Genomic DNA, 15,067 nt, shown 5'->3' on the forward strand with positions numbered 1-15,067 from the left:
TTATTTAAATTTCTCTGGTTATCTCAGTGTCCTTTATGGCCTACCCCACTCCCAATTCAGGGTCCAATCCCTGTTCAAACATTAAGTATTTTGAGTGTCTTTAAATCTAGAACTGTTCTCTCCACCTATTTTGATTTTCATGGCATTGACTTTTTGGAAGAATTCAGGCCAGTTGTCTCCTAAAATATCCCATATTTCTGGATTTGTCTGATTGTTTTCTCATTGATTATGTTTAGATTAAATGTCTTTGGCAAGATTACTACATAGGTGATATTATGTACTTACTACACCACATCAAGAAGCACATAATGTCAGGTTTTTTCACTATTTTGATCATCTTGTTTAAGTGGTGATCCCAGAACCCTCTATAATAAAGGTATGTTGTTCCCTTTGTAATTGGCATGTGGGTGAATATCCTGTTCCCTAACAATCTTTCTCTCAGTAGTTGTAGCATCCATTGATGATCATTGCCTAACTCCGTTGTTACATAGGGGATTGCAAAATAGCGGTTTTTCTAATTATAGCGTTCTTTCTACATTAACTGGTATTCTATAAAGAAGAGCTTTTCTTTCCTTTCTGTTTGAGTATTTCTGTGGATTCTGAAATTCTTCCTTTTGTGAACTTAATGTAATGTAATTTATTAACACCATTTTAAATTGTGATGCCCATACTGTCTTACATTTGACCTCTTAAAGCCAGATCCTATGTCCTTTTGAAACAATCCTGTAAATCTTTGAAAACGTCTTTGCTTTCTGACACAAGATGTTCTAGGCTGTCCTTGAAATTTTCTTGTTTGAGACCTAGAATCAGCCATTTCTTTAAGGAGCCCTGGTTCCTTTTATCGGGGAATGGCATTTAGAACCAAGACCTAGGTGTTAGGTATGCTCATTGCCACTGAGATGTCATTGTTTCTAGGCTTTTAGTGGACAGAACTAGGAAATAAACACATATTGTAAATCACATGCCAAAACCTTCCTATCAAAACCTCCAGTTCAAATCATATCTACAGATTCTTCCTCCTCTTCCCCCATTCATATTTGCATCCTTTCTCTGGTTCCCGGCATTAATGTGTTGATTCATTTGCTCTGTCTGTACATCTGTTATGTACAGAATAGTTTGAGAATTACAATACCAGTACCACTAACAACAAACCCATAAAGTAGATTCAAGGTGTTTTCTGTCATTTGTTGTCCTTAGACTATGTGCCACTGCAGTAGTACAGTCAGGGTATTATGTGCAAAATATATTTGAATTGTCTTTTGTGTGTAACTTTTAATCAATTTGATACATACTTTTATTTGTTTCTTACTGAGGTAAAATTGGTAGATAACCATTGTGTAAGCTTCAGAGATACAGTATTATGTATTGGCATTTATATACATTACAAAACGATCACCACTGTAAGTCTAATTACCACCCATAACCAGATAGTTTGTTTTTGCTTCTATTAAGTTTGGGGCTCTTTTTTTCCATTCTTGATTTAATTTATCAATATCCGTAATAGCCATTATATTTTGAGGCACATTAGAAAAGGAAAATTTAGTGTCTTGATCCCATACAATGGAAAGGAAGGCGAATAGCCTTTTAATGACAGAGGGAAACGTAGACTATTTTTTTTTTCAAACCAGTTTTTCATTTCTTCCTTGTTTCTGTTGTAAGTTTAGCCTCCTAGCCCTTGAACCCTAAGATAGAATGGAAGGGTTCTTGAAATTCCTTTAGCCTAGTTCCCTTATCTGCCAAATAGGAAACTGAGGTTGTGGCTTGCCTAGTTCTTTATTAATTTGGAGATCCCTTGAGGCCGTGCCTGATCTGAGCCTGAGAGTGTGGATATCTGGCCTTTGATTTGGCTTTTTCCTCCCCAGGCTCATGCTCAGGTACTTTGGACTTCTTCATTGTAGTTGCTTTTTTTCTGGGGTCTAGAGATAGGGACTGCATGATATGAAAGTGTTCTTGATTACAGCGCAGATGAGGTTCGCAGAAAATCTCTGGTTCTCAAGTTCCCTAAACAGCAGCTTCCTCCCAAAAAGAAACGGCGAGTTGGAACCACTGTTCACTGTGACTACTTAAACGTGAGTATCTGCATTGCTTCTTTCTCCAGATGGGGTTCTCATTGGTTCCTCCAGCCCTCTGTCCCATGGCTCTGGCACAGCCTTAGGTTCTCCCTTTGGCCTTGCCCTGAAAACTATGTGTATTGTTCATTACAAGATTCCTAAGCTATATCTAGAAAGCATTGTTTGTTTGTTTTTCTTATCTAAAGAAGCACTCTGATTTCTTGTTTCTCCTTAGAGACCTCATAAGTCCATCCACCGGCGCCGGACAGACCCAATGGTGACATTGTCCTCCATTTTGGAGTCTATCATCAATGACATGAGAGACCTTCCAAATGTGAGTTCATCGCATTCATGTCTACAGTAGGAATGGCAAAGCCCTTTTGTTCTATCTGTGATTTCAGATAGAGGGTAGTAGAGTACTCGTAGGTATGTGGAACTCCTGATTCTTTGGGATGTAGTTTTTTGGGTTTGTTTTATTTATTTATTTTGAATAGTTTAGTAGATGAAACAGACCTACCTGCTTCATCTAGAAAGAGTCCTTTGAGAGTTGGTGGCCAGGTAGTCAGATAAGATATGAGAGAGTCTTCAGGAATTGGCTCTGACAAGTGTTCTTTGCTCACGGATAGTGCTCTCTTGTTTGAACAGACCTACCCTTTCCATACTCCAGTCAATGCAAAGGTTGTAAAGGACTACTACAAAATCATCACTCGACCAATGGACTTACAAACGCTCCGTGAAAATGTGCGCAAACGCCTCTACCCATCTCGGGAAGAGTTCAGAGAGCATTTGGAGCTAATCGTGAAAAATAGTGCAACCTATAATGGTAAGAATCACCTTTCAGATCCTTATTTGTCACATTAGTCCCAAATTCAGACAAGATTGGACTGACTGGAAGGATCTACAGTGTATGCATTTTGGGCTTACGAAAATTAGTGCACATTTCTGTCATTTAAGGTTGCTTCTTTTTAGTCCCACTTTTTAATGTATCCTTTGGAGAATTCGGAGTCTGTTGAAATGAAACAGTTGCAGGGAGATTAGTGGAAGGAAGAAGTGGGCCTGATCAAATAGAAGGAAGAGACAGTGTGGATGGAACCTATGCAGAGTGTGAGCCTGCGACCATGTTGGCTGTGGGTGAATTTTTTTTTTAAAGATTTTATTTATTCGACAGAGAGAGATTACAAGTAGGCAGAGGCAGGCAGAGAGAGAGGAGGAAGCAGGCTCCCCGCCGCGCAGAGAGCCCAATGCGGGGCTCGATCCCAGGACCCTGAGATCATGACCTGAGCTGAAGGCAGAGGCTTTAACCCACTGAGCCACCCAGGCGCCCCTGTGTGTGAATTTTTGATTTGATCTGTAGATTTGTTATAGGGGCTCTTAACATGTTTACTTTGCTCCAAATCTGCAAGGGAGAAAGAAATCTGCTTTCTGTGTCTTAAAAGGGGAAACAGTACAGCTTCTGCATAACAGGGATCAAGGTTTCTGATCTCCAGTTGTATCCTTGAGCACAGATTCATGTGTAAGTGTTGGGTTGAAGGGTATGGATAGAGAATGAATCCCATCCCTGCCACGTACTGATTAAGTTACCCTGGACAAGTTCTTAGACAGATAACCGTAGACAGCCTCTCACAACCTCTTCAGTTTTGTCATCTGTAAATGTGGCAATACCTAGATTCTGAGACCTTTTATAAGCAAGCCTGACCCATTTATCTAGTCTCCTGTCCAATGCCTGGCTCCCATAACTACTCGAGACTTCTGCCAGATTCAACATTATATTTCACTAAATACCTTATGCCATTTCTTCATGTACCTTGCACAGTCTTTGCCCTGTCTGGAATGCCCTTAGTTCCCACTGAAAAGTGGGAACATGCCCTGTGAATTTCCATTCATATTTCCAGACCAATTCATACCATCTCTCCATGAAGACTTACTGCCCAGAATACCCATTAATTTTCTGTCGTTCTCGACACAATTAAACCAACTTCTATGACTCTTAACTGTGTTGTATGTAATTATTTATGTGTCTGAATCTTCCATCACTTTGTGACTCCTGGAGAGATTATGTCTTACTCATCTTTGTATTTTCAGGGCCTAGCAGAGTGCTAGACACACAGAAGGGAAGAGCGCATTTGTTAGGTCCAACTGTCATTCATATTACAAGGATAAATACTTAAAAGTCGGATTGGGGGGCGCCTGGGTGGCTCAGTCGTTAAGTAGCTGCCTTCAGCTCAGGTCATGATCCCGGGGTCTTAAGATTGAGCCCCGCATCGGGCTCGCTCAGTGGGGAGCCTGCTTTTTCCTCTCCCACTCCTCCTGCTTGTGTTCTCTCTCTCTCTCTCTGTCAAAAAAATTAAATAAAATCTTTAAAAAAAAAAAAAGATTGGAAGAGGAATGAGAAGGTGTTAAGAGTCCACTTTGGAAGTACAGAGTTGGGGTACCTGTGGGTCACTTCGGTGGAGATGTTAGCACAAAATTTAAAATCTAGGTTCTGACCTGTCACAGCCTTATATCCCCCTCTTGTCCAGTCCTCTTTCTTCCTCATATCTATTGCTGTTAATAGCAGTAGTAGCAGTACTGCCAGTGGCTCCAAGCATTTTACTTGCATTATTTTCTTTATTTCACCTTAAGAAGTCTCTGAAGTGGATACTGTTATAATCCTCATTTGACAAATGAACAGATAAGCCTGTAGTATTTTAATAACTTGACTAACGTAGTAACACTGCTAAAAAGCGGCAGAGATGGGAATCCGGTCTCACCTCACGATCCTGAAGCTGTCTTCTATAGAAGTACTGGCTAGGGGCACCTGGGTGGCTCAGTGGGTTAAGCTGCTGCCTTCGGCTCAGGTCATGATCTCAGGGTCCTGGGATCGAGTCCCGCATGGGGCTCTCTGCTCGGCAGGGAGCCTGCTTCCCTCTCTCTCTCTCTCTCTCTGCCTGCCTCTCTGCCTACTTGTGATCTCTCTGTCAAATAAATAAATTTAAAAAAAAAAGAAGTACTGGCTAGCCACTTCCTAATGGTTGGGTCAAGGGGCCACATTCCAGAAATAGCTGTTTATATAAACAGCTTCATCGAGGTATAATTCGTATACTGCATGATTCACACATTTAGAGTGGTCAGTTTCAATGCGTATTACCCATGTGGTAGAATGTGTCAGTAACTTCTTTCCTTTTTACCATCATATAACGTTCTGTTGTATAGATATACCCCATTTTAAAAATGCATTCATTGGTTTATAGACATCTGCGTTATTTGTGCTACTTTTTGGTTAGTACAGCCAAATAATACAAATAGTGCTGCTGTGAACATTTGTGTGTAGCTTTTGTGTGGACGTTTGTTTTCATTTCTCTTGGATATATACCTAGGGGTAGAGTTGCTGGTAACACACGGTATATGCTTAACTTTTTTGAGAGACAGTCAAATTGTTTTCCAGAGCAACTGCAGCATTTTTAATCCTATCAGCAGTGTGTTAAGGGTTCTGATTTCTCCACATCCTTGTCAACACTTGTGTTACTGTCCATCTTTTTTATTCTAGCCATCTTGGTGGATGTGAAGTGGTATTGTGGTTTTGATCTACATGTCCCCGGTGTTCCACAGAATGGTGTTATGCATCTTTTTTTCCCAGTTTTACTGAGATAGAATTGATAATACAGTACCATCTAAGTTTAAGGGGTACAGCATAATGGTTTGGCTTACCGTAGTGTGAAATGATCACTGCAGTAATTTTAGTAAGCCTCTGTCATCTCAGACACAATAAGAAGAAAAAAAAACTTTTCTTCTTCTGATGAGAAGTCTTAGGATTAACTCTCAGTAGCTTTACTGTCTATCATCCAGCAGTGTTAACTGTGGTCTTCCAAGTACTCACTTCTTTTACAATTTCAAGTTTCTACCTTGTGTCCACCTTACTCCAGTTTCCCTCTGCCTCAGGTAACCCCAAGTCCAATCTCTTTTTCTGAGTTTGTTTTGTTTTTGTTTTTGTTTTTTTTAAGACTTTATTTATTTATTTGACAGAGAGAAATCACAATCAGGCATAGAGGAAGGCAGAGAGAGGGGAGGAAGCAGGCTCCCTGTTGAGCAGAGAGCTTGATGTGGGGCTCGATCCCAGGACCCTGAGATCATGACCCAAGCGGAAGGCAGAGAGGCTCAACCCACTGAGCCACCCAGGCACTCTTGTTTTTATTTTATTTTTTTAAAGATTCTACACATAAGTGAGATCATATGTTTTTGTTTTTGCTTTTGTTTTAAAATATTTATTTATTTATTTGATGGAGAGAGAGAGAGAGAGAGACACCATAAGTAGGCAGAGAGGCAGGCAGAGGGAGAGGGGGAAGCAGGCTCCTCGCCGAGCAGAGAACCCGATGTGGGGCTCTATCTCAGGACCCTGAGACCATGACCTGAGCTGAAGGCAGACACTTAACCCACTGAGCCACCTGAATGCCCGAGTCATACGGTTTTTGTCTTTGATGTTGAACACCTTTGCATGTGCTTAGAAGTCTCTTGAACTCCAGTGTATTTGGCACTGTTGACCACTTGACGCTCCTCAATACTCTCTTCTTTCTTTTCTAGGAGTACTTTCTCTAATTATTTCCGACCCTTTTCATTCTCATGACTTCAGCTACCATGTATCCGCTGATACCATTATCTCCAGTCCATACCTCTCTTCGGAGCTCCATACTCATGTTTCCAGTTGCCTGCCAGACATGTCCATGTTTTAGTGCCCTACTGGCATCTGTTGATCTGGTTGCTTTATTTAGACTGATGATATTACCATCCATCTGATTGTACAAACTAGAAATGATGGTCATTGTTAGTTCCACCCACTCTTCCCCACATTCATAGATCACTAAATCCCATAAATAAGTAAGTATGTAAGCAAAGTAAGTCCCCTCTACAGCTTGCAGGAGCACATCCCCTTCCTTTTAATCTCGGTTGCTGCTCTTAGTTGAAGCCCTTGTCATTTCTTGTTTGACCCCTTGCAACAGCTTCTGAATTTTCCCTTTGCTGCTTGCCTTAATTCTTCACACTGTTGGTAGGGTAATTTTTTCTAAAACACAAATTTGAAAAAAATTTTGAGCATAAAATCCTTAGTGGCTTTCTGTCACCTATGAGACCTTTATAATGTGGCCCCTCCTGCCTTTCCAAGTTCTATTTCCTGTTTCTCCTCCACACATACCTGTGTTGCAGTTATACCAAACTACTTATGGTGCCTCTTGTTTATGTTAACTTGCTTACTTTGTATCTTTGTGTACTTTTTCTTCCCTCTAGAATGTCTTTCTACTGTATTGCCTACCTATGGACCTTTACTCTTCATTAATGACACTACTCAAACTTCCTTGCTTCCCAGTATACAGATTTAATTATTGTAAAAATAGCTTACAACATGTTTCGTGTGCAACCCTACCATATTTCATAGCAACCAGTGTATCCCTGTATTTGCATTATACTCAGTTTTTAAAAACTTCATTATGGAAATTATTAGGTATGTACAGAGGTACATACAGTAAACCTCAGCACACCTATTCACCTGGTTCAACAATTACCCTCATGGCCAATTCTTGCTTATTGTTGAGTCTCTATTTCCAGATATATCATTTCATCCATAAATACTGCAAGCACTCATATTCTGTCTTGGCAGTGATATATTTTCATGCCATTTTCTTTGATTGACCCAAGAGCTAAGGTAGGAACTATGTCGTATTTTCTCCTTATTCTCACCATTGAGTACATCACAGACCATCATTAATCATTCATTGAATGAATAAACAAATGAATGCCAAATTAATTAGTTGCAAATAGAGTTGAGGTTTGGGGTCTGGGGAACACTTACATGGACGAATAGAGAAAGATGGTCAAGCAGAGGATACTGAAAGGAAATAGAATTACTGTCTAGATGAAAATGTTTTAACTATCCCAATAATGAGCTTAAATTAGGGCAGCCATAAGTGAGGATTGTAAGAAAGAGTTCAAGGATTTTCTGAAGCTCCTGTTATGGATTTCTTTTTTTTTTTTTTTAAGATTTTATTTATTTATTTGACAGAGAGAGATCACAAGTAGGCAGAGAGGTAGTCAGAGAGAGTGAGAGGGAAGCAGGCTCCCCGCTGAGCAGAGAGCCCGATGTGGGACTCGATCCCAGGACCCTGAGATCATGACCTGAGCCGAAGGCAGCGGCTTAAACCACTGAGCCACCCAGGCGCCCCCCTGTTATGGATTTCAAGGAAACTAAATAGTCTGAGATGGGATGGAGAATCTTTTATGACAAAGGCTTTGGATTAGCCATATGTTGGGAGTACCTCACAAACCATGAGTTGTGTAAACAAAAATTGCAATCACAGATCTTATATGCTAAGTGTGTAAAAATTATAAATCATGCCTTCATCTCTTAAGCCATCCTTAAACAAAAAGCCATTCCCCGTCCATAGTATTATTACTTTCAAGGTATTAAAGATAGCAGTATCAATAGTACTGTTGGATATGTATAAATAAGGAAGAGAGTTAAAATTAGCTTTTTCATCCATACTATATATCTGCCATGTCTTAGCACTGAAAAATGGAGTTAAAACTGGTTATCTGTCTGGTCTAGCAGCCAGCCTGGTGCCTGACACTTATTAGGTGTTTAAGTAAATGTGTTAAAAGTCTAGAGAGGTTGAAAAAATAAATAAAATGGAAAAAAAAAAAGTCTAGAGAGGTATTGGCAGCTCTCATCTCCCATTTTTAATGGTCTCATCTCTTATTGTTGCGCTATAAATTTAGGTCCAAAGCACTCACTGACCCAGATCTCTCAATCCATGCTGGATCTCTGTGATGAAAAACTCAAAGAGGTAAGATACTTAAAATGAAAGAAAGGCAGGGGCGACTGGCTGGCTCAGTTGGAGAGTATCCAACTCTTAATCCCGGGTCATGAGTTTGAGCCCCATATTGGGTGTAGAGATTACTTGTGAATAAAATGAGAAAGAGGCATGGAATTTGAGGGGGGCTGGTAGCAGGGTTGAGGAAGGAGAGAATGTAACAGAAGGAAGAGTAGAGAAATGTAGGAGTAGCAGATCTTTAGTGTGTTAGAGGCTGGAAGGGACCTTAGAAATCTCATAATCCAATTCCTTCTTTGTAAATGGAAAAACTAACATCTGTAGAATAAAATTGCTTGCCCTGGATATCATGGTTATTAAGTAGTGTGGCTAGGACTGAAATCTAGAACCTACATAACTTTAGAAAGGGCCAAGGAGAGTGAATTCCCAAGAAGTCAGCTAGAACTAAGAGACTGTTTCGGCAGAGAGGAATTTTAATTTTTAAAATTTTTAATTAAATTAAAATTAAAAATTTTAACTTTTAAAAGATTTACTTTAGAGAGGGAATCGGGAGAGGAACAGAGGGGAGAGGGACAGAGAGAATCTTAAGCAGGCTCCATGCCCAGCACAGAGCCTGACATGGGGCTGGATCTCACAACCCTGAGATCATGACCTGAACTGATACCAAGAGTCGGACGCTTAACCAACTGAGCCACCAAGGCGCCCCTAAAAGAATTTCTATATTCCATTTTCTTTTTCTTTTAAGATTTTATTTATTCATTTATTTGCAGTGGGGTGTGGGGAACAGAGGGAGAGGGACAAGCAGACTCTGTGCCAAGCAGGGAGCCTCACATGGGGCTTGATCCCAGGACCCTGAGATTATGACCTGAGCCAAAGGCAGACGCTCAACTGGGTGAGCCACCCAGGCGCCCTGAAACAAATTTATTGGGTTAGATTCCCTTATGTAAAAGTCACTAATGAACAATATGTTCAGTGTTTTTAGCAATAGTTTACAGCAAAAACAGTGTTATATTAAAACCTAACTTGGTGAAAATGTTTTTATTCTGAGACCTAAGTTATCAGTTTCCAGGGATGTATATTTTTGGTGATCTACAAGAATAGAAGATAGAATACCTAAACGAGTGGTTGGTACATCACTTTGGATCCTTTAACTAGAATATCATTTCTCATTTGGACTTTCTGCCTACAGCTGAAGTTGAGAATTCAAAGTTAGGCTTTTCTGGGCAAGGGCAATAGACAACTGAACCATAAATTATCCATAAGTTTCTGCAGTGATTACACCTCAGGGAAACCTCTTTTTCCTTTGCTTTGTTTCATATCAGAAAGAAGATAAATTGGCTCGTTTAGAGAAAGCTATTAACCCCTTGCTGGATGATGATGACCAAGTAGCATTTTCTTTCATCCTGGACAACATTGTCACCCAGAAAATGATGGCAGTTCCAGATGTAAGTAGTCTCTGCTAAATATTGTGAAGATAGCAAGGGAAAGGACAGTAGGATGTGTGTGTGTTGGGGAGTCTGGAGGACAGTATTTGTAAATTCAGACTGGCATATAATTTTTAAAACTGGCCTTTTTGCCATATGTCTGCTTGATCATTAAAATCAGAGACCAGGAACCCGTGGATATAGAGAGATTTCTTTGTTCCTGTTGTTGAAAGCTCCTGAATATTCCTGGAAAGAAATTAGGATGACAGCTAATGGGAGGCTTTGGATTGAGAGGTGCTTCTTGACAAATGGCAGTTTATTTAATTATACAATGTTTGTTGTCTTTTTTACCTATTTTTGTCTTTTACAACTTTATGGCAGGGCTATCATGTTGACTGTATGTATCCGTTTTTGATAATGATTCTCTCTTAGGAATGCTGGACTGAATTTCCTTTTGTGTTGTAGGCATATGTTATATATGTGTTAATGCTATAAAATTTCTGGATGAGACTGGGGTATAAGAAGTTTTAATTGTGAGTATAGAGAAGGGGTTCTTCCTTAAAGGAATCCATGAACCCCTTAAGTTATAGACTAAATTTTGTGTGATTATGTGTCTCTGGGAAAAGGGTTTCCTAGCTTATATTTGTGACTCAACGAAGGTTGACACTCTCCAGTGTAAAGATTGGTTTCCATTTAATTTCTCATGCTTTCTGTTTTATAGTCTTGGCCATTTCATCACCCAGTTAATAAGAAGTTTGTTCCAGATTATTACAAAGTGATCGTCAGTCCAATGGATTTAGAGACTATACGTAAGGTGAGTGATTTGATCTAAAATGTCTTTTTGTGGGGCGCCTGGGTGGCTCAGTGGGTTAAGCCGCTGCCTTCGGCTCAGGTCATGATCTCAGGGTCCTGGGATCGAGTCCCGCATCGGGCTCTCTGCTCAGCGGGGAGCCTGCTTCCCTCTCTCTCTCTCTCTCTCTCTCTGCCTGCCTCTCTGTCTACTTGTGATCTCTCTCTGTCAAATAAATAAATAAAAAAAAATCTAAAAAAAGAAAAAAAATTTAAAATGTCTTTTTGGAAGCCAGTAGATTTGTACATATATCTGAGTCCCCTGGTTCTTTTAATCACAGAATATCTCCAAGCACAAGTACCAGAGTCGGGAGAGCTTTCTAGATGATGTCAACCTTATTCTGGCCAACAGTGTTAAGTATAATGGTGGGTATTTCTGCTTTTCTTTTACTTCCCATCATTCTATTCATCCAATGTTAGCATCATTAAAATTTGATTGCATGAAGTATCCTTGAACAGTACTCTGCTTTTTTTTTTAAGTGGGCACATATTTTAGTGTGTTTTGTAAATTTTGCTAATAACTTTTAATGATAAAAAAGCAATGTACATTTATTTTCTTATACTTTAGAAAGCACAGAAAAATGAGAAGAGAAATATCAAATGGATATTGCTTTGGGCTTTGAGCCAACACCGCTTCCCATGAGATGTGAAAATTCACCTGTCCTCTAGGCCCTGAGACAGAGGTTAAGGGAATGTGTGACTATAGACCATAGTGAGCTTCCTCAGAGCATGGAGTTTTGGTCCATGCACAAAGCGATAATATATGCCAAGCTAGTTACTTAACTTCTATGCTGACTACTTAATCTACTGGTGGGAAAGACAGTCACTCCACCCACAAAATTCACAGTCCAGCTGATGGAGGGAGGCTGTTAAATACAGCTTGACAAGCAAGGGCTGTATTAGAAGGATGTACAAAGTGCACTAGAGGAGATAAAGGAGCACCTTCACCTAAGGGTTAGGGAAGGCGTCATAAATAAGCTAATAAAGATTGGTTTTGGATGACTCACTTGTTGAGTAAACATTGAGCACCTAATACCTGCTGGCTCTGATAAGTGCTACAAATATAAAATCAACGTAGATATGATTCCTGCCCCCAGATTGGTTGTAGTTTGGGGAAACAGAAAAGAAAATTTACAGAAGTATTACACTAGATGTACATGCAGAGTGCCAGAGGGGACACAGACAGGCTTTTTAAATCAAATCAAATTGAAATTAGAGGAAACTTTCTGTAAGAGAGTTATCTTAAGCTGAATTCTAAAGGATCGGTCGGAGGGGTTGCTAGGCAAAGAACGTGGAGGAGAAAACATTCTAGGCACAGAATAGCGAGCAGTATGTAAAGATACAGAGGCCTGAAATTACATTATAGGCTTAAGAAACAAGTTATTGGGGTTGCAGTTATGTGTCCATGTTGGTGAGTGACTCGTTATATGTAGAAGTCTCTAGGAGTCAAATCCTAGAGACCCTTGTGTGTGCTGTGTCATGTTTAAGAGATTTTACTTTATCCTAAGTGGAAAGACAACTGAGGAATTCAGCAGTGAAATGGTGATCTCATATAATTCCTTAAGCAAAACAGAAGAGGGAGCTAATGTGCTATGGTGAGTGCTGTGAATTGTGTAGGACTGATGAATCCCAGACCTGTACCCCTAGCAAATAATACATTATATGTAAATAAAAGAAAAAAAGAAGTGGGAGCTAAGGGCATTTGAGAGAATTGCCTAGCATACCGAGGTCTCAACTAAAAAATCCACATGAGTGTGGCTGTACGTTTGCTAGATAGAAGAGACAGAGAATTTGGAGGGAGGTGGTGAAGGAAGGAACAGCCAGAAAAGCAGATGAGGAAGTGGGGATCGAGAAGAGAATGTTTAATGCCATGGAGGAATGAAAGAACAGGGTACTTCAGAGAACGATACTTGGCTAGAACTTATATATATCATTAAGGAAAGGTGGTAAGAGATGAGCCTTCCATTTTTCTTCATCCAAGGTGGTTTAACCCTTGTGCTCTACTTAACTGCTCATCTGAAATTAGAGAGTGGAAGTGCCCTCTGTCAGGTCAGTTATATCTCCATTATTGTCTCCTGAAAAACACCTAAAGCTGTAGCCAGAATTCTGGTAAAAGAAGTGTTGGGAGGCTCACAGATGTATGAAAATGATTGTAACAAGTGATAAAGCCAGAGTGTTACAGAAAGCCTGCCTGGCCTTGGTGATGGCAGGCGAAAGATAGAAGGCAGAGTAAAAGGAGCTAATATCAGGCAATGAGAAAAACCCAGAAGATGCTAAGGGGAAAATGAGCAAAGGGCAGACAGGCAAATCACAGAAGACCGAAATTAAATAGCTAATGAACATGAGTAAATATTCAGTTGTACCCAGTAATGAAAGAAATGCAAATTAAAATAAATAGGTATCTTTTTCCCCACCTATTAGATGAACTCAATTTTTTTAATGGAAGTATTGAATGCTTGTGAGGCACGTGCTGTCACATATTGCTGTTGGCAGTATAAACTTGTAAGACGTTTCTGGAAAGCTCTTTGGCAGCATTGAGAGACTTAAAAATAGTTAAGTGAACAGACTTTATAATGAAGTAGGCTTGAATTTGAATATTGGCTCCACCACTTAATAGCAGGGTGACTTTGGGCAAGTAACTTAGCCTTTGATTTCCTGTCTGTAAAATGAGAAAAATAACAGTACCCTCCTCAGTGCTGTTGGGAGTACTAAGTAAAATAAGGCACATAAGTGTTTAATATACATGCATGGTATATACAACATGGTAGACTAATCTGCCTTAATCAGAGATGTGGACAGGTATTCATGATAATGTTATTTATATTAATGAGAAATAACCTGAATGGTTAATGTAGGGGGAATGATCAGTTATTGTGCCATATGTATGATGGATTATTATATAAAGATTGAGTGCTCTTTTTAAAAAAAATTTAATGACAAAAGTATTCACAATGTTCAGTGAGAAAAGCAGAACACAAAACTTACTTCATCTCCATTACACTTTTTTTAAAAACCTGCATATGCATAGAAAAAACTAGAAAGAAATACATCAGTGTGATAATAAAATAGTGTTTGTTTCTGAGATGTAGGGTTAGGATTTTCTTTGTTTTCATCTTTTGCATGTTTTCCAAGTTTACTACTAGTATGAAAGGCAGGAAGTTTTGAAATTTTTTTAAAAAGATTTATTTATTTGACATACAGAGATCACAAGTAGGCAGAGAGGAAGGGAAGCAGGCTCCTTGCTAAGCAGAGCGCCCAATGCGGGGCTCGACCCAGGAACCTGAGATCATGACCTGAGCCGAAGGCAGAGGCTTTAACCCACTGAGCCACCCAGGCGCCCCAGGTTTTTTGAATTTTGAAGGATGATGATTATATTAGCTAATTCTATATTCAGTACCTCCTATGCCTAGCCAAAAAGTAAAGTAGAGAAGAGTAGGGAAGAAGGTCCAGGCAGAGGGCACAAACAGAAAAGAAGATGAGGGTGCCTTGGATAGGGAAGTGCAAAGAGTTGATTTGACTAGGGTGAAGAGTGGGAGCTACTTGGTGGTATGAGATGAGTTTTTCAAGGTAGGTGGGGTAAATCACAAAAGGCCTTACTATGTCACACTAAGCCTTTAAAAGGAAAGAGGATCATATCAGGTATTTTAGTAAGGTCATTCTGGAAGCTATCTAAAGGATAGGTAGGAGAATTAGATAAAGAGACCAATAGAGAAACTGTTGACAATAGTCCAGGTTGAAAAGATTGAGGGCTTGGGACACCTGGGTGGTGCAGTTGGCTAAGCATCTGCCTTTGGCTCAGGTCATGATCTCAGGTTCCTGGGTCGAGCCCCATATTGGGGTCCTGGGATCTAGTGCTGCATTGGGCTTCCTGTTCAGTGGGGAGTCTGCATCTCCCTCTCCCTCTGCCCCTCCTCTCCACTCATGCTGTATCTCTCTCTCTCCCTCAAAT

General features: G+C 39.9%; 1 protein-coding gene across 5 annotated transcripts in view; it reads left to right on the forward strand.

The window, feature by feature from the left end:
- The window catches only part of TAF1 (TATA-box binding protein associated factor 1), a 75,132-nt gene that overhangs the window by 27,373 nt on the left and 32,692 nt on the right, over positions 1–15,067 (forward strand). For all 5 annotated transcript variants that reach the window (XM_045994919.1, XM_045994921.1, XM_045994920.1 and 2 more), the window contains exons 26-32: positions 1,961–2,069; positions 2,287–2,385; positions 2,697–2,874; positions 8,793–8,860; positions 10,168–10,290; positions 10,991–11,083; positions 11,400–11,484. In XM_045994919.1, the coding sequence (XP_045850875.1) occupies positions 1,961–2,069; positions 2,287–2,385; positions 2,697–2,874; positions 8,793–8,860; positions 10,168–10,290; positions 10,991–11,083; positions 11,400–11,484 (755 nt within the window). The remainder of the gene's footprint in view (positions 1–1,960; positions 2,070–2,286; positions 2,386–2,696; positions 2,875–8,792; positions 8,861–10,167; positions 10,291–10,990; positions 11,084–11,399; positions 11,485–15,067) is intronic.

This window comes from Meles meles, chromosome X (genome assembly GCF_922984935.1).
Source record: "Meles meles chromosome X, mMelMel3.1 paternal haplotype, whole genome shotgun sequence".
NCBI classification, from domain to species: domain Eukaryota; kingdom Metazoa; phylum Chordata; class Mammalia; order Carnivora; family Mustelidae; genus Meles; species Meles meles.